This window comes from Anolis sagrei, chromosome 2 (genome assembly GCF_037176765.1).
Source record: "Anolis sagrei isolate rAnoSag1 chromosome 2, rAnoSag1.mat, whole genome shotgun sequence".
Classification (NCBI taxonomy): domain Eukaryota; kingdom Metazoa; phylum Chordata; class Lepidosauria; order Squamata; family Dactyloidae; genus Anolis; species Anolis sagrei.
In genome coordinates, this window is record NC_090022.1 from 16164387 (window position 1) to 16185905 (window position 21519).

General features: G+C 43.3%; 1 protein-coding gene and 1 long non-coding RNA gene across 2 annotated transcripts in view; one reads left to right on the top strand and one right to left on the bottom strand.

Annotated features, from left to right (window-relative positions):
• Positions 1 to 211: 211 nt before the first annotated feature.
• Positions 212 to 21519, bottom strand: part of LOC132765897 (uncharacterized) — a 32080-nt gene continuing 10772 nt past the window's right edge. Inside the window, exons 6-10 of the mRNA XM_060760179.2 lie at positions 16692 to 17381; positions 4738 to 4842; positions 3085 to 3186; positions 2693 to 2794; positions 212 to 1762 (exon numbers count right to left, since the gene is read on the bottom strand). Coding sequence (XP_060616162.2) covers positions 378 to 1762; positions 2693 to 2794; positions 3085 to 3186; positions 4738 to 4842; positions 16692 to 17381 — 2384 coding nt within the window. The 3' untranslated portion in view covers positions 212 to 377. The remainder of the gene's footprint in view (positions 1763 to 2692; positions 2795 to 3084; positions 3187 to 4737; positions 4843 to 16691; positions 17382 to 21519) is intronic.
• LOC137096370 (uncharacterized) lies at positions 10040 to 14420 on the top strand. Its single transcript, XR_010909404.1, has 2 exons — positions 10040 to 10100; positions 14219 to 14420. It is a non-coding gene; the product is annotated as an uncharacterized lncRNA (long non-coding RNA).

Below are 21519 nucleotides of genomic sequence, written 5' to 3' on the forward strand. Positions count from 1 at the left end.
AATCAAGGTGGCCAGTTGCAACATTCACACCTTCCTCAAGCACACAAGAGTTCTTTCTCCCACCTGGGACATTCCACAGATATATAAACCTCACTTGCTTTGTTTCCAACAGACCTCACAACCTCTGAGGATGCCTGTCATAGACGCAGGTGAAATGCCAGGAGAGAATGCTTCTGGAACATGGCCATGTTCCAGAAGCATTCTCTCCTGACGTTTCGCCTGCAACTATGGCAAGCATCCTCTGAGGTTGTGAGGTCTGCTGGAAACTAAGTAAGTTTCCAACAGGTACAGCCTGAAAAACTGACAGCAACCCAGATTCTGGCCATGAAAGCCTTCAACAACAACTTGCCCATCCTTGCACTCAACTCCCCCAGCCTTTATGGGTTGTCTCCTCTGTGGGTTCTCTCGTGCTTATTAAGAATTGTTCTCCTAATGAAGCCTTTGCCGCAGTCTGAGCATTTAAACGGTTTTTCTCCCGTGTGGGTTCTCTCGTGCACAATGAGGCTGGAGCTCTGGTTGAACCCTTTCCCGCAATCTGAGCATTTGTAAGGCTTCTCTTCGGTGTGGATGCGCTCGTGCCGGATGAGGCTGGACTTGTCGCTGAAGCTTTTCTCGCAGGCTGTGCAGCTGTACGGCTTCTCGCCGGTGTGGATCCGCTCGTGTTTGATGAGGCTTGACCTGTCGCTGAAGCTCTTCCCGCAGTCAGAGCAGTTGTAAGGCTTCTCCCCGGTGTGGGTCCGTTCGTGGTTCGTCAGGTTGGATTTCCTGTTGAAGCTCTTCCCACAAAAGGAGCAGTCGTAGGGCTTCTCTCCTGTGTGGGTTCCCTCGTGCCTGATGAGGTGTGAACGGCTACTGAAGCTCTTCCCGCAGTCGGGGCATTTGAAGGGCTTTACCCCACTGTGGATCCGTTCGTGCGTCAGGAGGTGCGACCTTCGAACAAAGCACTTCCCGCAGCTGGAACATTTGAACGGCTTGTCCCCTCTGTGGGCTCTCTCGTGCTTATTGAGGCTCGATTTGTCACTGAAAGGCCTCCGGCAGTGCGAGCAGTTATAGGGCTTCTCTCCCGTGTGAATTCTCCTATGTATGACCAGGCTTGAATTCTGATTAAATCCTTTGCCGCAGTCTGGACATTTAAATGGTTTGAGACCCGTGTGCTTCATCTCATGAATCAAGAGATTCGATTTGTGAATAAAACCTTTGCCGCATAGGTCGCAACAGTACGGCTTCTCTCCCCTGTGGATCCTCTCGTGTGCAAGAAGACTGGAGCTTTGGATAAATCTCTTATCACAAGCTGAACACTGAAACATCTTCTGTTCCCGGTGGATCCGCTCGTGCCGCACCAGCGTCGAACTCTGATTAAATCTTTTCCCGCACTCCAGGCATTTATACGGTCTCTGCTCTGTGTGGCTCCTCTCGTGCCTGATCAGGCTGGAGCTCTGGTTGAACCTTTTCCCACAGGATGAGCAACTGTAGGGTTTTTCGCCTGTATGTTTCCGCTTATGCCGGATCAGGCTGGACCCGTCGCTGAAGCTGTTCCCACACTCCGAGCAACGGAACGGCTTTTCCCCAGTGTGGATTCTCTCGTGGGTCCGAAGGTTGGACCTTTTCATGAAGCTTTTAGCACAGCGGGAGCATTTGTGTGGTTTGTCGGCTGTGCTTTGGCTCTCATGCTTGATAAGGTCTGGTCTATCATTGAAGCTTCTCCCGCAGCCAGAGTAATAGGGAAGTTCTCCCACAAAGAACCTTTCATGGCCACCTCCTGCTAAAAGAAATAAGAGAATTATTGTTGCATATCAGCCTGTTCAGCCTGTGATTGTGTCTGATATTCATGTAGATATTTATGATGACAATGAGGATGATGTTCAGGTTGATATTCATAAAGGGATTGGAGATGCTTATTTGGTTCCTGGGCCAGGGTCTGGTGAATTTGGGGATGAGGGGCCTGAATGGAGTTTAACAGAGAGGCCAGGGAGGCCTGAGTTGTTACAAGAGGATTCTCAAGGTTTGGGAAAGGCCTTTCGCCGCAGTTCCCTGGTCAGTTATCTGAGAATGAAGCTGACTTGGATGCACCTTGAACAGGAAAAGAAGTCTTAGTAAGCAGAGGCAGTCCGGGCAACAATAAAGATGCTCTGCTCAGATTCAACAGAAGTTAGATAGTAAACCAAAACTAAGAAAGAATCCATTCCTAGCGGTTTTGGAGTCAGAGAAGAGTTTATAATGATGTATGAGAGACGACTGCTTCAGTTGAAGCAACGTCAGGATGACACCCAGTTTCATGCACCAAGGTCTGCCTAACTCATGTTCTGTCTATGGGATATGCTTCTGTATTGTTCGTGGATTTCTAAAAAAAACAAAACAAAACATGCTGTTTGCTGCCTTGAGTCCAATGAATGGCAGAATATAAATGATTAAGAGGAGGAAAAGGAGCTACTGTATTTCTTTAGGAGGGGGTGTTGTCTGCTTTCTGTTACATCACTTACGTCTCTAACCCTGATCCTTATGAAACATCACAACTGCAATTTGATCATGAAATTCTGTGTTTCTCAAACACACATGATGCTCCCATGTGGCTTGCTTAGGTTAACCAAAGGGGCAGAAACAGAATATTGGACTGGATGAGGTTCTTGATTTGATTCAGTACATATGGTTCTTAGATTAGTAAAAAAGCTGATCAGATATTAATTGTACTCACCTATCTGGGACCCTTTGAATATCACACTTGCCTCTGAAACTGAGTGGTAAGGAACATAAGGCTCTTCTTCTTGTTCCAATTTTACGATCACATCGGGGAGCTCTGAGCAGAGAGGCAAAAAGGAAGATGAAAGAAATCAAATAACAACCTGGAAAACTCACAATAACCCAAATAACATTGCCAACTGATTTTTGTAGCAAAACTCGTAGCTTTCCTCAATCAAGTTGCTCTGGCCCAATCTGTGTATGTGTGTTTCAGGTGGTTTTGCACATGCGTTGTAATGTATTATTTATTTTTTGGCTTTTTAAGTCCCTTCTGCTGTGTTTTTCAGTGTTTTTATGAGTGATGGTGGAGCCTCTGGTGGAGCCTCACATCGTCTGGATGTTCTTTACCTGAGCCATAGTCTGTTGGGATCTCCTTTTCTTCTGAAACAGGCTCTGGAATCCAAGGATCTCCTCCATGGATCACTTCTGATTTGGGAACAAAAAATCCTGCTTGGGAAGCAAAGACAAAGGTGAAATTGGAAACGTTTTGAAAATGGGTGCCTTTTCAGTGCTGACAATCCTTTCATTCCACCATTCCACACATTTTCGCACTATGTTTTGTGATTATGGGACTGTCTGGCCCCACAAGGTCAGAAGCTACAATGAATGAAGTGAAATTACAAGTGAAATTTGATCCTTTTATTTTTCCTGGTGGCTAAAGATTCTGCAAACATTTTGCAGCTACATTATGTTGTTATTTAGGTCTTGAGCTGAAAAGAAGAGCTCCACGTGCTCTTGTTAACTAAAGGATGTAAATAAGCTAATAAGCTTCAAGCTTCACTGGACATTCCCTGTTTTGGTACATTATTTTCAAGGCTTTATCTACTCTAGCACAACTTTTCTGTGGTGACAGGACTGGATGTTCCTTTGAGACAAGATGCTATGATAGTATTCTACTGTTAGGATCTCCCAAGTCAGACAGGCCAAAGTAAATATTGCTGTGATCGTGGTTTTGTAAAATCCTATTTATTTGTTGTCTGCATTATTGTTGCTATTATAATTTTATAAGGGCTATGTTTTTGGAAAAGCCACATTGAAAACCATTTTAAATTATTATAAACATCCCATATGTTCTCCAATTTTGTGGGGGCTAGGGAGTGCAGGACCCCTATGAAATTGGGGGGAAAACAATTTAAAAAGAACTATTTTTTTAAATCTGAAAGCATATCTCTAGGAACATGATTCTGTGGTCAGCTTGTACAGGAAGCTGGCCATAGACTCATATTGGGAGTCTTATAAAAGCTTAGAAAGGTCCTTGGGTGCAATTCTGTGGTAAATTCTGCAATGTACTACAAATCAGTAGCAGCAGTAGTACTAGTAGTAATAAAAATAATGATAATAATCTTTATTTATATCCCGCTACCATCAGCTTACAAGGCACTCCAAGTGCAGTATATCACATAAACAATACATGAGTATAAAACAATATCACATAAAAATTATAAAAACAGCCACTATCAACACATAAAATAAAATAACACAATTTAAAAACACAGAGCATCTGTAGTTAAATCTAGCTGCCATCAATTCACAACTAAAGTGCCAGAGTATCAACCTCATATGGGCCCATTTCAGCCTACCATAAATATCCACACTGCCAATAACTGCTTCTTTCTTTACACGAAATTTGACATGGACTGGTACTGTCAGTGGTTCACATATCAGCAGTGGCCCACAAATCAACACTTTCAAGTAGCACTGATTTAGAGCAGTGGTTCCCAAGCTTTCTTCTTCCAGGTGTTTTTGATTTCAATTCCCAGAAGTCCCAGACAGATTGACTGACATCAGGAATTCAGAGAGCCAAAACCCATGGAGGAACAAGGGTTGGAAACCACAGAGCTAGAGAACTCATTGACAGGATAAGATCTGAATCCTGGAGGGCCTTTTCATAGTACCTGACGCATGACTCATGCTCATTAAAGACGGTGCCATAACCATCCTAGTCCTGAAATAGAAACACTGATAAGCGTTTGGCATGCCTCCACAATATCTGCCCCTCACCTGAATGAGAACCTAGAAAAGTCTCCTTTTCCTCTGATACTTGAGTTTGTGCGACCCATGGTTCCTCTTCTTCATCTTCAAGCTTTACTGTCACACTAGGAAATTCTAATCAAGAGGAAAGAGAATTAATGCTATTACACTATGTAACAAAATCTAAAAAATATATATGTTCCTGGTTTGAAAGTGTTATTCCCATTTAATTATGCAGCACTTACTTTGAAATTGCAGTCCAGCTGGAAATCTATCCCCCACAGATATTGAGGTCTTAATGTAAATGTTTTGATCCCAGAAATTTGTTTTTAACAGTGGGACAGAGTTCCCAGATTTTCCACTTTGGAACTGATTCCTGCTTTTTACTTGGTTTTATTAGGAAATTTCAGTGAAGACATTTTGTGGGTGAATAAATGGAAGCCAAAGGAACCAAAGCAATGATTCCAACCAGGAACTGACCAATGTCAGGGTTTCAGAAAAGAGAGAAGTGTTCCTTTGAGCTCCCCAGTTTTTAGCGCCCAAACAAGATGCAGATCCTTACCGAAGGATGCCATGCTCCTAAGATTCTCTTTCATCAGCAACAGGATTAAATTTCATCAATTTGGATCAGAAGCAAGTTGTTCCTTCATGAAACATCAACAACCACATCCTCAAAAGACACCTTGAAACAAAAAGAAATATTTGTATACTTGGAGCCCAATCTAATCACCATTACTGCAGATGTAAAGATGTGTTAGGTATTAAATATTTATTTATATATAGCATTTCTACCCGAAACTGCAGTTAGCCCTCTGCATTTACTGCCGTGGGCACAAATTCATGAAGGATACTGAAAAACTAGAACACGCCCAGAAAAGGGCGACCAAAATGATCAAAGGTTTAGCCTACGAGTTGCAATTTAGGGATATGGGTATGTTTGGCTTAGAGAAAAGAAGGCTGAGAGGGGACATGAGAGTCATATTTAAACATGAGAAATGATATCAAATTGAGGAGAGAGAATAATAATAATACACTTTATTTATAACCCGCTACCATCTCCCCAAAGGGGACTCAGTGTGGCTAACATGAAGCCAAGCCCAAAAAGAAAGCTTCTTTTTGCTGCTTTGGAGACTAGGGCTTGCAGCCATTTATTTAAATTGCAGAAAATAAGCTCTCATTTAGTTTCTAAGGTACTAGAAGATCTGTTAAGTGTACTAATATTACAAACTAATGGTTATGCCTTTGAATGCCTAATTTTATTGTAAAGTTTGTAGCCCTGTAACTGCCCCTCTTTTGTTGTTGTTTACTCATTCAGTCGCTTCCGACTCTTTGTGACTTCATGGACCAGCCCACGCCAGAGCTCCCTGTCAGCAGTCACCACCCCCAGTTCTTTCAGAGCCACGCCAGTCACTTCAAGAATATAATCCATCCATCTTGCCCTTGGTTGGCCCCTCTTTCTTTTTCCTTCCATTTTACCAAGCATAATTGTCTTCTCTAAGCTTTTCTGTCTTCTCGTGATGTGGCCAAAGTACTTCATCTTTGCCTCTAATATCCTTCCCTCCAATTAACTGTCAGCTTTATTTCCTGAAGTATGGACTGGTTTGATCTTCTTGTAGTCCAAGGCACTCTCAGAATTTTCCTCCAGCACCACAGTTCAAAAGCGTCTACCTTCCTTCGCTCAGCCTTCCTTATGGTTTCAGCTCTCACATCCATAGGTTACTACGGGGAATACGATTGTTTTAACTATGCGTATCTTCGTGCCAGTGTGATGTCTCTACTCTTCAGTATTTTATCCCCTCTTATGGTATCCATTTTTAGTAGGTATTCTAGGGCAGGAAATATAAAACTTATCTGAGGAAAAATTACCCATCTTTATCTTGAGGGATATCATGTGGAAAATATAGAAAACTTGTTTTGATTCAGTTCTTGTGGGTTTTTTCGGGCTATATGGCCATGTTCTAGAGGCATTTCTCCTTATAGCCCAAAAAACCCCACAAGAACTGAGTGATTCCAGCCATGAAAGCCTTCGACAATACATTGTTTTTGATTGCTATAAAAGGATTAGAAGAAAACAAATTCCTACTGAAGACTGGAAATAACTCCCTGATAGTAACATAGTTGTTTGACAGTGGAATTGATTCCCTCAGAAGATGGAAGACTCTTTTGTTAGTGGTTTTAAAACTCAAGTTAGCTGCCATCTTCTACCATTGTGTCAAATTCATTGTTCATCAACTCAGCAAGAAAATCCTCTACCTCAGCTGGCTCCAGGTCAGCATTGCTTTGGAAGTATTGTTCCACAGTGCCAACCATCCATTCTGCTTTTTCTTGGCTGTATGCCCCTCCAAAGCCATTTTCAACATCAATCTGCAGGATGGGCCAGCTGCCCAGCAGGGCCTCCATGCCTTGCCCAAAGAGGCCACATGGCTCTGCGCTTGGGGTTCTATTTGCTCTTGTTGAAATTAATTTTGTTAGTTTTTGCCCAGGTCTCTAATCTGTTACGGTCATTTTGTATTCTGATCTTCTGGAGTGTTAACACTCCCTCCTGATTTGGTGTTATGATAAGCACACCATCCAAATCTTCATCCAAGTTCTTAATATTTATTTATTTATTTAGAACTTTCTCGACCTCCGCAGAGGGACTCAGTCCGGTTCACAACAAAAGATTCATAAACAATAGGTTAAAACATCACATCCCATAATTCACTAAAACATTAAAATACGATCATATAATTACATAATGCCAAGTTGTCAAAATGAAGTCACAATTCATCGCCATCTGTCCGTGTGGTCAGGAGTTATTGACTCACTCATCAAATGCTAAATTCCAGAGCCAGGTTTTCACCAGTTTTCTAAACATCAGGAGAGAAGGGGCAGATCTAATCTCCAATGGGAGAGAGTTCCAGAGCCGAGGGGCCACCACCGAGAAGGCCCTGTCCCTCGTCCTCACCAGACGCGATTGCGAAAGTGGTGGAACTGAGAGCAGGGCCCCTCCAGAAGATCTTAACAACCTTGATGGTTCATAGGGGAGAATCCGTTCGGACAGGTAAACTGGGCCGGAGTCGTTTAGGGATTTAGGACATTAAGATCGTCTGGGGAGGCCCTTCTCTCGATCCCGCCGGCTTCACAAGCGCGCCTGGTGGGGACGAGAGACGGGGCCTTCACAGTGGTGGCCCCTCGGCTGTGGAACACCCTCCTTACAGAGATCAGATCGGCCCCCTCCCTGTTGTTATTCCAGAGGAAATTGAAGACCTGGCTTTTCGAACAGGCATTTGACTAGGCAGTGCAATCGATTATTGGAACACGGAATAAGGATAATGTGGCTGGATTCTGATTCTATCGATGAGACGTGATGGATTTGTTATATTGATATTGATGTTGATTTTTGCTGTTTAATTAATTGTTTACTATTGCTTTAAATGTCCAATGATTTTGTACCATATATATTGAAACTGTGTTGTTAACCACTCTGAGTCGCCTAAGGGCTGAGAAGAGCGGTATACAAATAAAGTAAATAAATAATAGGTCAACACCAGCACTTTGAATTGTGCTCGGAAGCTAATTGGTAGCCAGTGGAGCTGGCGCAACAGAAGAGTAGCATGCTCCCTGTACCCCGCTCCTGTTAGTAATCTGGCTGCCGCTCGTTGGACTAATTGCAGCTTCCGGGCAGTCTTCAGAGGCAACCCCATGTAGAGAGCGTTGCGGTAGCCTATATGGGATGTTGAACAGTACTGGGAAGTTTTTGACACAGCAAGATCTGTTTTTCCATAGCTGGAGAGAGGGGTTCCTTCTGGAGTGTGGTAGAGTCTCATTCTCTGGAGTTTTTTAAGCAGAGGCTGGATGGCCATCTGTCGGGAGTGCTTTGATAGTGTATTCCTACCTAGCAGGAGGAGGTTGAGCTGGATGGGCTTTGAGGTCTCTTCCAACTCTGTTTCTAAATACAGCCGCCTTTCCCTTCCATCTCTAAGGTCAAACCCTTCCTCACCCGTACATTATTAAGGCCAGATCTCCCAAGCCAATTCAGATCAATTGAACAGACCTTTAAGTATTTAAAATCCTGTTTTTAAGAAACAGACTCATCAAAAGCTGAAGGAAGTAAAAAAAAAAGTGAAATATGTATTTTATACAAGGGAAAGTGGGTTGAAACACATGCACCTAACACAATAGCAGCTTCATAAAGGATACTCACTGAATTTAATCCAGATTCAGGGCTTTAGAATAGCTCCGCGTCAGCTCTCAAGACTTCAGAACAGCCGGGTTAATTACAGGATCTGTAATTTATTTATTTTTAACGAGGGCGGAAGGAGGAACGGGGGACAGCATTGAACGCTGCACCACTCCCTCCTTTGTGGCTGCTTCCGCTTTGGGTCATGTGACAGAACCTGGCTTTGCCGCCTCGGCCAATCAGGAGCCGGGACGGAAGGGAACGCGAGGATGTGGGAGCTGTATTCTGAAAGAGTTGAAGGGCGCTCTTGTGCGCATGCGCGTTGGCAGACCCGTCCCACTGCTTGAGAGCTGTATTCTGAAAGGGGTGAAGGGCGCTCTTGTACGCATGCGCGTTGGCAGACCCGTCCCACTGCTTGGCCCCCCAGGCTGTGGGAGCTGTATTCTGAAAGAGCTCTTGTACGCATGCGCATTGGCAGACCCATCCCACTATTCTGAAAGGGATGAAGGGCGCTCTTGTACGCATGCGCGTTGACAGACCCATCCCACTTCTTGGCCTCCCAGGCTGTGGGAACTGTATTCTGAAAGAGCTGAAGGGCGCTCTTGTACGCATGCGCGTTGGCAGACCCGTCCCTCTGCTTGAGAGCTGTATTCTGAAAGGGGTGAAGGGCGCTCTTGTACGCATGCGCGTTGGCAGACCCGTCCCACTGCTTGGCTTCCCAGGCTGTGGGAGCTGTATTCTGAAAGGAAGGAACAGCGCTGCGCGTTGGCAGACCCGTCCCACTGCTTGAGAGCTGTATTCTGAAAGAGCGGAAGGGCGCTCTTGTACGCATGCGCGTTGGCAGACCCGTCCCACTCCTTGGCCTCCCAGGCTATGGGAGCTTTATTCTGAAAGAGCTGAAGGGCGCTCTTGTACGCATGCGCGTTGACAGACCTATTCCCACTACTTGGCCTCCCAGGCTGTGAGAGCTGTATTCTGAAAGAGCTGAAGGGCGCTCTTGTGCGCATGCGCATTGGCAGACCTATCCCACTACTTGGCCTCCCAGGCTATGGGAGCTTTATTCTGAAAGAGCTGAAGGGCGCTCTTGCGCGCATGCGCATTGGCAGACCTATCCCACTACTTGGCCTCCCAGGCTATGGGAGCTTTATTCTGAAAGAGCTGAATGGCGCTCTTGTACGCATGCGCGGTGGAAGACCCATCCCACTGAGTTCAATGTGGAATGTATTGCTATGTAAATAGGAAGTTTTAAGCTGTTTTCAAAATTCCTGTAGCATAACAAAGGAGCAAAGAAAGGGATGGAAATAAGGATAGGAAATGTTGTAGAACTTTTAAGGCTTTCAATAGAACAGTTAATCTTGAGACTAAAGCCAGTTAACTCTTAAGACTGAAAGCTAGTTAGTCTTAAAGGTACACTCACCTTTTATTTCTCTTGAGATTAAAGCCAACTAAGACTAAAAGCTAATTTGTCTTAAAAGTGCCTTTCCTTTCCCTTTTCTTTCTCCCTCTTTTTTATATAACTCACTAGCCCATTTCTTACTCTTTTGCATGAAGTCTAAATTCAGATTGTTTCTGAATTTTGTGTCAAAGCAGCTAACAATAGTGGAAGTTCAATAATAATAATAATAATAATAATAATAAATTATTTATTATCTATTTTATAGGGATTCAAGGCAGCTTACAAAATGGCACACAAAGAGGCCATACGTAAAATGCATAATACATAAAATAAAATACATGAAAACAATAATATAGTACATAAACCAGGTATAGAAATTGGATAAAACAGCCACTTTAATAATTTTATCATTTCAAACTTCAAAGCATCTTGTTTATAATAATATATCTCTCTGATAGCTTGTAGGTAAAATATACAGATGCAGAATGCACCTTTCTGTTCCTTCCCTTAAAGCTGCTGAATAATTTGGTTTTCTGAAAAGGGAGTTGTAGGCCAAATAAGGCCCCATTCTACACTGCCATATAATCCAGATTATCAAAGAAGATAATCTACATTATTTGCTTTGAAGTGGATTATATGAGTCTATACCGCCATATAATCTAGTTTAAAGCAGATAATTTGGATGTTATATTGCAGTGTAGAAGGGACCCAAACTTGGGAAACATTGATCTAGAGCACTGCTTCTTAAATTGTGGGTCCTGACTGTTCTGTCGCGCGCTGGGCCTGTAACAGCTGTACTTTTCTATAAGCCCAGCGGGAAGCCAGGGGTGCCTCAAAGAGAGGTTCTCGGGGATTTTTCTGAAGTGATGGTCTTTAGAGTCTTTAATGATACAACAAAGTCTTTATTATGGAACAAACAACAAATCTTCAATGGTTCAAACAACACTTCAAGGCTTTCTTAGTCTAGTCCTCAGTGGACTGGTACCTGACTTTGATTAACTGAACCTACTCTGTAGGAAAAAACCCTTTTAAACCTCTCCCAGGCTGTTTACTATCTATGCCTCATCGGTGTGGGTCCTACTGCCGATTCCAAATGTGTCTGGGTATCGAGTAGACCTACCAGCTGAGGCTTGAAGATATTTCACCTGGAGTTCTGTGGATCTGTAGTGCTGTCCTCCCTCAGAGAATTCTTTTGAGAACTTCAGGGCTGTTTTCCCTCTGTTTGCTGTGAGGCTGTGAGCTCTCAGCCAGAGCCTTGGGACCTTTTCCCTGGAATTTCTGTTTCCCCGGATGTTCCTTTCCCCTGGATGCTCATTTTCCATGGATGCTCTTGGGAAAAGAAGCTTTTCTACGGGATGAGCTGGTCTACGTCGTATAGTTTAGCTTCCTTATGTGAGACTGCCCAGAAAATGGCTCCTTTCCCTCTCAGAGCCCTGAACAAGGGGCGGAACCAAAGCTTAATTATGATGGACAGGAGGCCTACCCTATGACTGCAAACAGATAACAGAAAATAAAGTTGGAGCTCCTGGTACAGCCGTACCAGCATACTGACCCCAAATGGGTCCCCTAAGCTCAATGTTAGGGTCAGGGAAAATTGACAACAGTAAAAGGTTTCTGAAGGCCACCCATTTACAGAAATCTGTTAGCAACAACCTGCAGTGTTTATAATATTCTGCAGAAAATGCAGTACTCTACAAAAAAGGATAATCATCATCTGGTTTTGCACTTGTTGCCAATGCCGGTTTTATCTTCAGTAAATGTTTGCTTTTAAAAACGTTTAAAAACCCTGGGAAGGCTTTTGTTGCTGGTGATAATATTGAACAGTTCAGTATTTTCCCCATTGATTAAAAATGTACAAAATGTCCCCTGTATCTGCAGGAGAGACACACCTGACCCTTCTTTGAAAACGGGACACAGTGGATAAGAGCAAACCCTACTGCAGTGTTTCTCAACCTGGGGGTCGGGACCTCTGGGGGGGGGGGTCACGAGGGGATGCCAGAAGTGTCACCAAAGACTATTTGAAAACACTATTTTATGTTGGCCATGGAATTTCTGTTTGGGAAGTTTGGCCCAATTCTATCGTTGGTGGGGTTAATTTTTTAATTTTTTTTTTGATAACTTTATTGAAATTTTACAAACTAATAATTAAAAGAGGGGATAATAAGGGTATAATAAAGGTCAAAGGGAAGGGAAAGTAGGGGGGAAAGAGGCAAAAAGATATGGCAGAGGGTGGTGTGTTTAGGAAAAGCAAGGAAAGGGGGAAGAAAAAAGTCTTGGCTTCCCAATCTTCTTTCCTGCGTCTTTTTCTTTAATGTTATTATTGGCAGCATGGCGTGCATGTGTGGGAGAGGGCGAGCGTGTGAGGCTGGAGGGAGGCACACGCCAGCGAGTCTCTTCAAGGCATGGGGGTAACGTGTGGGACGTTTGGCCCAGTTCTTTTGTTGGTGGGATTCAGAATGTTCTTTGATTGTAGATGAACTATACATCTCAGCAACTACAACTCCCAAATGTCAAGGTCTATTTTTCCCAAACTCCACCACTGTTCACAATTGGGTATATTGAGTATTGGTGCCAAGTTTGGTCCAAATCCATCATTGTTTGTGTCCACAATGCTTTCTGGATGTAGGTGGACAACAACTCCAAAACTCAAGGTCAATGCCCACCAGACCCTTCCAGTATTTTCTCTTTCCCATTTCTGTGTGCCAAGTTTGGTTCAATTCCATTGTTGGTGGAGTTCAGAATACCCTTTGACTGTAGGCGAACTATAAATCCCAGCAACTACAACTCCAAAATGTCAAGGTCTTTTTTTTCCCCCAACTCTACCACTGTTCATAATGGGGTATATTGAGTATTGGTGCCAAGTTTGGTCCAAATCCATCATTGTTTGAGTCCACAATGCTTTCTGGATGTCGGTAACTACAACTCCAAAACTCAAGGTCAATGACCACCAGACCCTTCCAGTATTTTCTCTTTCCCATTTCTGTGTGCCAAGTTTGGTTCAATTCCATTGTTGGTGGAGTTCAGAATACCCTTTGATTGTAGGCAGACTATAAATCCCAGCAACTACAACTCCCAAATGACAAAATCAATCCCCCCACCCAATCCCAGCAGTATTCAAATGCAGGTGTATCAGGTATTTATGCCAAATTTGGTCCAATGAATGAAAATACACCCTGAATATCAGATATTGACATTACGATTCAGAACAGGAGCAATGAAAATAATGTTATGGTTGGGGAACTGTATTAAGGGGTCGTAGCATTAGGAAGATTGAGAAACCACTGCTCTACTGAAATGCCTCTGTTTACATATCATAGGATGCAATACTTATGTTCATTGCAAGACTTGGGATTTCAGTTTTCATTTCCTCCTGCTTTTCAGTTGGGAAATCTAAGATGCCTCTGCTTACATATCACAGGATGCAACACTTAACCACCCTTTGTATCGTATAAGGCCATGATGGTGAACCTATGACATTCGTGTCAGCACTGACACGCATGGCTATTTTTGATGACACGCAGACACAGAGAAGTACACCTTATAAGAGCCAAACTAACTCCATCCTTAAGTTTGTAAAAGGCTCTACAAATTTAACATCTGCACTTTTGAGCATTGTTCACTCTATAACTCAGCATGGATTATACATAAATATTGCCATTTTTTTCTTGAAGTGACACCCCACCCAAGTTATGCTCAGGTTTTTGGCGAATTTTGACACACCAACCACAAAAGGTTGTCCATCACTGGTATAAGACATACTCACAATTTTGCTTGTACAAAATTAAGGCTTTTATTTTTGTTTTGTTTTTTTTAAAAAAATCATAAATACACAAGATAGTACAATCCTAATATGCCTAAGGTATGAATGAAGCATTTTATGTTGCTAAAGTTTGGATTTGAAATTAAAAATAAGTATTGCATATAAATCCTCCACTCAATCTGCTTTTTCCTAGAAAACAAACCCAACATTTTACCCCCCATGGCTTTCACATCTCCAGAAATGCTGTCTCTGCAAATGAATCTAGAATATGGAGTCTAGATCCGCCTCCTCCAATGTGGCGCACACCAGATGTGTTGGACTACAACTCCCATCACTCCTGAAACGGCGTGGCTGACTTGTTAAATAAACTGAACATCTGTTGGGGGTGTTTTGAATGCAATGTTCCTGCTTCTTGGCAGAATGGGGTTGGACTGGATGGCCCACGAAGTCTCTTCCAATCTATTCTCAAGCCTCCTCTGCACTCTAGCAGAAGGTCGTAGAACAGAAAATGCCAGGATTGTGGAAGAATAAAAGATAAACACATTGCAAATTAAAATTGCAACAGTAGACATTCTCTTGGCGAATAACAGCCAACCTTAAAACAAAGCAGCCCTTTCTGCTGCCGTGGAGGATGATTAGTCGCAACTGGACCAAAAGAGTCGATTTAACTTTTATTTTCTGTTGGAAAATTAAGTGGAAGGCAATGCTGGTGATGAAATATCAGCCACTGTACTGCAAGCTATTTTTTTTTAAAAAACCCAAGAGTTTTGTAAATAACAGTAAGAAGGTAAGAAGAGCCAGTTTTTGAGGGTTTTTTTCATGTCAGGAGAAACTTGAAAAACTGCAAGTCGCTTCTGGTGTGAGAGAAATGGCCATCTGCAAGGATGTTGCCCAGGGTGTGCCCAGATTTTTGATGTTTTACTATCCTTGTGAGAGGCTTCTCATGTCTCTGCATCAAACTACAAGAAAGGAGATTCCATCTGAACATGAGGAAGAACCTCCTGATTGTGAGAGCCGTTCAGCAGTGGAACTCTCTGCCCCGGAGTGTGGTGGAGGTCCCTCTTTGGAAGCTTTTAAACAGAAGCTGGATGGCCATCTATCAGGGGTGATTTGAATGCAATATTCCTGCTTCTTGGCAGGGGGTTGGACTGGATGGCCCATGAGGTCTCTTCCAACTCTTTGATTCTATGATTCTATAAGGAGCAGGAGCTCACAGAGGGAGCTCATCCATGCTCTTTCCAGAGTTGAACCTCCGACTTGTCAGTCTTCAAACCTGCCGGCCCAAGAGTTTAACCCATTGCGTCACCGGGAGCTCCTAGAGCCAGGCTGGGGGCAAGGAACATGCCAACCTCTTGATAACTTTATAACTTCTATTCTGAAAGTTGCAGTCCATCAGCATCTGGCATGTTCCACAGTTTTCTTCTGAAACTTAGGAGGCCTGCATTTTCCAACTTATTTTTCATAGGGAAGTTGTTGTTTTTTTTAGCCTTTCCCGATTCTACCATCCTCTTTTGTTGAGAATTGGGGCTCAGTGTCCTTAGAGTGGCTGTGCAGCTATACTCTTAGGCTCAAAGTCCTTAAGTTCATTAGGATAGTCTATTGTCTATGTATCCACTCGACATCTGAGAATATGGATGGAGCCGCGATGGAGCAATGGGTTAAACCCTTGTGCCAGCTGAACTGCTGATCTGAAGGTCGGCGATTCGAATCCATGAGACGGGGAGCTCCCATCTGTCAGCTCCAGCTTCTCATGTGGGGACTTACTGCTGTAGAATCCTGAGAGTTGTAGTTTTACAAGGTCCTTAGCCTCACCAAACTACAACTCCCAGGATTCCATCCTATTGAGTCATGGAAGTTAAAGTACCGTGGCGGTGCAATGGGTTAAATCTGTGTGCCGGCTGAACTGCTTACCTGATGGTGAGCGATTTGAATCCGCAGGACGGGGTGAGCTCCGATCTGTCAGCTCCAGCTTCCCATGCAAGGACATGAGAGAAGTCTCCCACAAGATGGTAACACATACAGGCGTACCCTGGGCAACATCCTTGCAGGTGGCCAATCCTCTCTCATCAGAAGCGACTTGCAGTTTCTCAAGTCACTTCTGACACGAAAAAAAATAATAACTTGGGAACATATCCGTTGTGGATATGAGGGTCATATGGTACTTTCAATGGAAGTTCTAAAGCAATTTCATCCACATATAAGGATGTATTGCAAATATATTCTCTCTTATGAGAGAAACAATAACACTTTTAAGATAATGGTGTTAAATTGTTAAGCCCTTGAGGCTCTACCAGACCAGAATCACATGAGTCCCAATCAGCACAGCCAATGGTGAAGGACAATTTGATCTGACTGACTCGACTTATTTCCTGCCTTTTTCCTATGGATGAGACTCAAGGTGGTTTATGATAAAATACCATGAATGCAATTAAAATGCATGCTTTTTCTTGCTTCTTAGCAGGGAGTTGGACTGGATGAGGTCTCTTCCACCTCTAGGATTCTATGAAAACATAAAATGAAGAAAAGCATACAAATTTAATGCTTGGAAGAAAGAAAGAAGAAAACACCAGTACGAAAAGTGGTAGCAATGGGAGTTGCAATCCAATATCATCTGGAGGGATGAGTATCCCTCGAGCCTTTGGTCTGAGCCCACCCCATCCATTAGGTGTCTTTTCCTTCTTCTGAGGCTGGTTTCTCCGTCAGAGGAGACTCTTTTGGGGGACTTCCAGGACTCCCCTTACTAGGCAACTGGGAAGGGGATGGCGTGGTACTCTCTCGTACAAGCGTTACAGGCGTCCCATTTCTAGAAGCCTCTGAGGAGGATTGTGGAGTAGCCACTTGGCCACTTAATGTGTCTGCAATACGCTCCAACAGCGTTGTTTGCCTCTCCAAGGCAGCAGTATAGCTCTCCATGCACCGTTGGAAGGCTACGTCTGAGTCACGCATGGCCGTAGCCATCGTCTGGCTGGAGTCCCGTATACTTTTGGCAATATGCCTGGCACACCAGAAGGCCACCCGGCGGTCATCTACCCGCCGCTGCGACTCCTTGCTGTCAAGGTCGTAGAGAGCATCCCGAATTTGCTCCCCCGTTTCCTTGGTGGCTTTGATGAGGTCCTTAGCCAGCTGAGCTCTCTCTATTTTCCTCTTGTTCCTGAATCTAGCGGCTCTTTGGGCACTGGTCAACGGGGCATCGCCATCGAAGTCGCCAGGCGGCAGGACATGGCTCAAGGGGGGTTCGTCACCAACAGTATCGCCACCAGAGTTTGGATCCTTGCACCCCACAATGTCCAAGAGAATAGAGGCTGCATCGGCGTTTTCGAGTGCTTTGCGTTCCTGTTCCTGAATGAGACTTTCAGCTGCAGAGAAGGAGAAATGTCATCATTAGTACTCTTAAATACAGAGCTCTACATCAGTGGTGGGGCAATTCACCATCTAGATCAGCGTTTCTCAGCCTGGGGGTCAGGACCATTGGGGAGGGGTTGTGAGGGAGTTTCAGAGGGGTCACCAAAGACCATCAGAATACTACTGCTGCTGCTACTACTACTACTAATAATAATAATAATAACTAGCGGTCCCCTGCCACGCATTGCTGTGGCCCAGTCCGGTGATCTGGAAAATAATGTAATGAGAAAGTGTTGATTTCTAATAAATGCAATGTCTTTATGCTTGTGGGTAAACAGTATTTCTTGCTGTTTCTTTGCCAGTGTTGATGTGGAGAGTGTCTGGTTTGCCTCCTCTGGAACATGCAGTATATCATTGTCCTTCTTTAAGGGTTCCTTTCAAATCTTTGATACTGCATCTGTCATATACATATATGTGTGTGTGTGTGAATGGCTGGATGGCCCTTTGTCAGGAGGGCTTTGATTATGTTTTCTTGCCCAGGTGAAGGGAGTTGGACTGGATGGCCTTAAGGCAGCATTTCTCAACCTGGGAAGTCAAGACCCCAGGGGAAGGTCACCAGGGGGGTGTCAGAAAGGTCACCAAAGACCACCAGAAAACACAAAATTTTCTGTTGGTCATGGGGGTTCTGTGTGGGATGTTTGACCCAATTCCATTGTTGGTGGGGTTCGGAATGCTCCTTGATTGTAGGTGAACTATAAATCCCAGTAACCACATTCACAAATGTCAAGGTCTATTTCCCCCAAACTCCACCTGTGTTCATATTTGGGCATATGGAGTATTTGTGCCAAGTTTGGTCCAGATCCGTTATTGATTGAGTCCACAGAGCTCTCTGGATGTAGGTGAACTACAACTCCCAAACTCAAGGTCTATGCCCACCAAACTCTTCTAGTGTTTTCTGTTGGTCATGGGAGTCCCGTGTGCTAAGTTTGGCCCAATTTCATTACTGGTAGAGTTCAGAATGCTCTTTGATTGTAGGTGAACTATAAATCCCAGTAACTGTAACTCCCAAATGTCAAGGTCTATTTCCCCCCAAACTCCTCCTGTGTTCATATTTGGGCCAAGTTTTGAGTATTCGTGCCAAGTTTGGTCCTGATCCATTATAGTTTGAGTCCACAGTGCTCTCTGCATGTTGGTGAACTACAACTCTCAAACTCAAGGTCAATGCCCACCAAACCCTTCTAGTGTTTTCTGTTGGTCATGGGAGTCCCGTGTGCTAAGTTTGGCCCAATTCCATCTTTGTTGGAGTTCAGAATGCTCTTTGATTGTAGGTGAACTATAAATCCCATCAACTACAACTCCCAAATGACAAAATCATTTTTTTTAGTGATGGCCACTCCTTGGGTTAGTAGGTGTCTTGTGGCCAAATTTGGCAACAATTCATCCAGTGGTTTTTGAGTTATGTTAATCCCACAAATGAACATTACATTTTTATTTATATAGATCAGTGGTTCTCAACCTGTGGGTCCCCAGATGTTTTGGTCTTCAACTCCCAGATATCCTAACAGCTAGTAAACTGGCTGGGATTTCTGGGAGTTGTAGGCCAAGACACCTGGGGACCCACACGTTGAGAACCACTGATATAGATGGTGAGAATGCTTATGGAGCAAAGTCAAGTCATCTGCAAGTATGGGCTATCTAGAATCATGGAGTCATAAGAAACCTCAAGAGTCATCCAGTCCAACTCCCTTGAATTTCATTGGGTTTTCTTAGGTCAGGAGTCCTTAGAGTAATGTCTTCTGAAATACAACCAACGTTGTTAGAAATATTAAATATTAACTGGGTATTTTTTATTACAAAAGTGTAAATTAATCATAGAAAGAGTGAGTAGGCTGAAGCCTGTTAGTTAGTTCTCCTCAGTGAAGGAACTCCTCAGTCAGTGTGTGAGGTAAACATCTGTATGAGAGAAACCTTGTGTGAGGGAGCTCCAGTGTATGAAGACTGCTGTGTGTATATATCTCCTATGTATTTGTTTATTCATGTTGTGGATACCTTGTTATTGTAAATAGTGCAACTATATTGCTTTACTGCAAAGAAAAGCCTCCCATGGAAGAGATAACATTGGGTTGTATGTTTTTTGGTCTCTATGGCCATGTTCCAGAAGTATTCTCTCCTGATGTTTCACCTGCATCTATGGAAGGCATCCTCAGAAGTTGTGAGATCTGTTGGAAACTAAGCAAGTGGGGTTTATATATCTGTGGAATAATATCCAGAGTGGAAGAAAGAACTCTTGTTTATTTGAGGCAGGTGTGAATGTTTCAATTGGCCACCTTGATTAGCATTGAATGGCCTAGCAGTTTCAAGGACTGGCTTCTTACTGCCTAGGGGAATCCTTTGTTGAGAGATGATTAGGTGTTCCTGATTGTTTCTTGGTCTGTGTGTTTTTATTCTGTGGCGTAGCTGGCTGGGAGTCAGCTGCATTAAGATCACTACTGACCGAAAGGTCATGAGTTTGAAGCCAGCCCTGTCTGACCAATTTGTGTAGCTTGCTATCGACTTTTGCAGCCCGAAAGACAGTTGCATCTGTCAAGTAGGAAATTTAGGTACCGGGTATGCAGGGAGGCTAATTTAACTAATTTCTGACACCATAAAAACCTCCAGCAAGCACGCAAAGAATGAGGAAGTACTTCAGAAGTGTCACAAATGGACGGTGAAGCGACAGCTCCCCTGGTGGCCAGAATATCCTCATTAAAAAGCTAGAATGTTAAATAGCCTCTGCGTGTCTGTCTATATATGTTGTGTGTCTATGACATTGAATGTTTATCATGTATATGTGCATTGCAATCCACCCTGAGTCCTCTCCGAGGTGAGAAGGGTAGAATATAAATACTGTAAATAAATAAATAAATATTTTAAAATCATTTTGGGCTACTGATGCTGGGTCATGCTGCTGCTACTGGGCTGCTCTGCTGTGCATTTGTGAGGAGGGTCTTTTGTTGTTAAGCCCACATGCCCAACAAACATCACCTGCTATTCAAGCTGGTCTCTGCTCCAAGTACTAACCAGAGCCAACCCTTCTCAGCATTTAGGATCTGTTCCTTTCAGAATACTAAAACCAGGTTAACAGTGCAGCATGTTTATATACTTTTGTTGAATTATATCATTGTTTATGTTATACAACTGGTATTTTTGTTGTATGTATTTCATTCAGGAACCCATCTATATTATAGTGGCATCTCTGGCCCATCCCCTGTTTGGATATCAGCCAGCACACCAACGACTTCAAACAAGAAATAGTTTTCTAAGATCTACAGAGATGCTCGCTGGAACACAGTAAGCGAGAGTCCAAAAGTGGCAGGCTCAAACCCAGAACCTCAATTAAGGGCTGATACCAAATGAGAGACTCCCTCCTGGGCACACAGAAAACTGGGTGATTTGGAAGGTGCTGAACAGACTGCGCTCTGGCACCATGAGATGCAGAGCCAACCTTAAGAAACAGGGTTACAAAGTGGAATCCACAACATGCGAGTGTGGAGAAGAACAAACCACAGACCACCTACTACATTGCAACCTGAGCCCTGCCATATGCACAATGGAGAACCTTCTTTTAGCAACACCAGAGGCACTCCAAGGGGCCAGCTACTGGTCAAAGGACATTTAATAATATATGCTAATAATATAATATATTAATATAATATACTATAATGTATATACATATAACATTTATAATATTCTAATGTAATACAATGTAATACTAATATTGTTGTTGTTCATTCGTTCAGTCGTCTCCGACTCTTCGTGACCTCATGGACCAGCCTACGCCAGAGCTCCCTGTCGGCCGTTACCACCCCCAGCTCCCTCAAGGTCAGTCCAGTCACTTCAAGGATGCCATCCATCCATCTTGCCCTTGGTCGGCCCCTCTTCCTTTTACCTTCCACTTTCCCCAGCATAATTGTCTTCTCTAGGCTTTCCTGTCTCCTCATGATGTGGCCAAAGTACTTCAATATTAATACTAATATTAATATATTATAATTATATATTTTATATGATATGTAATATTACTAATAATATTACAGTACAATGGTATAGTACAATATAGTAATATATAATACTGATATTGTGCTATGCTAATAATACAATATATTGTATGTATAT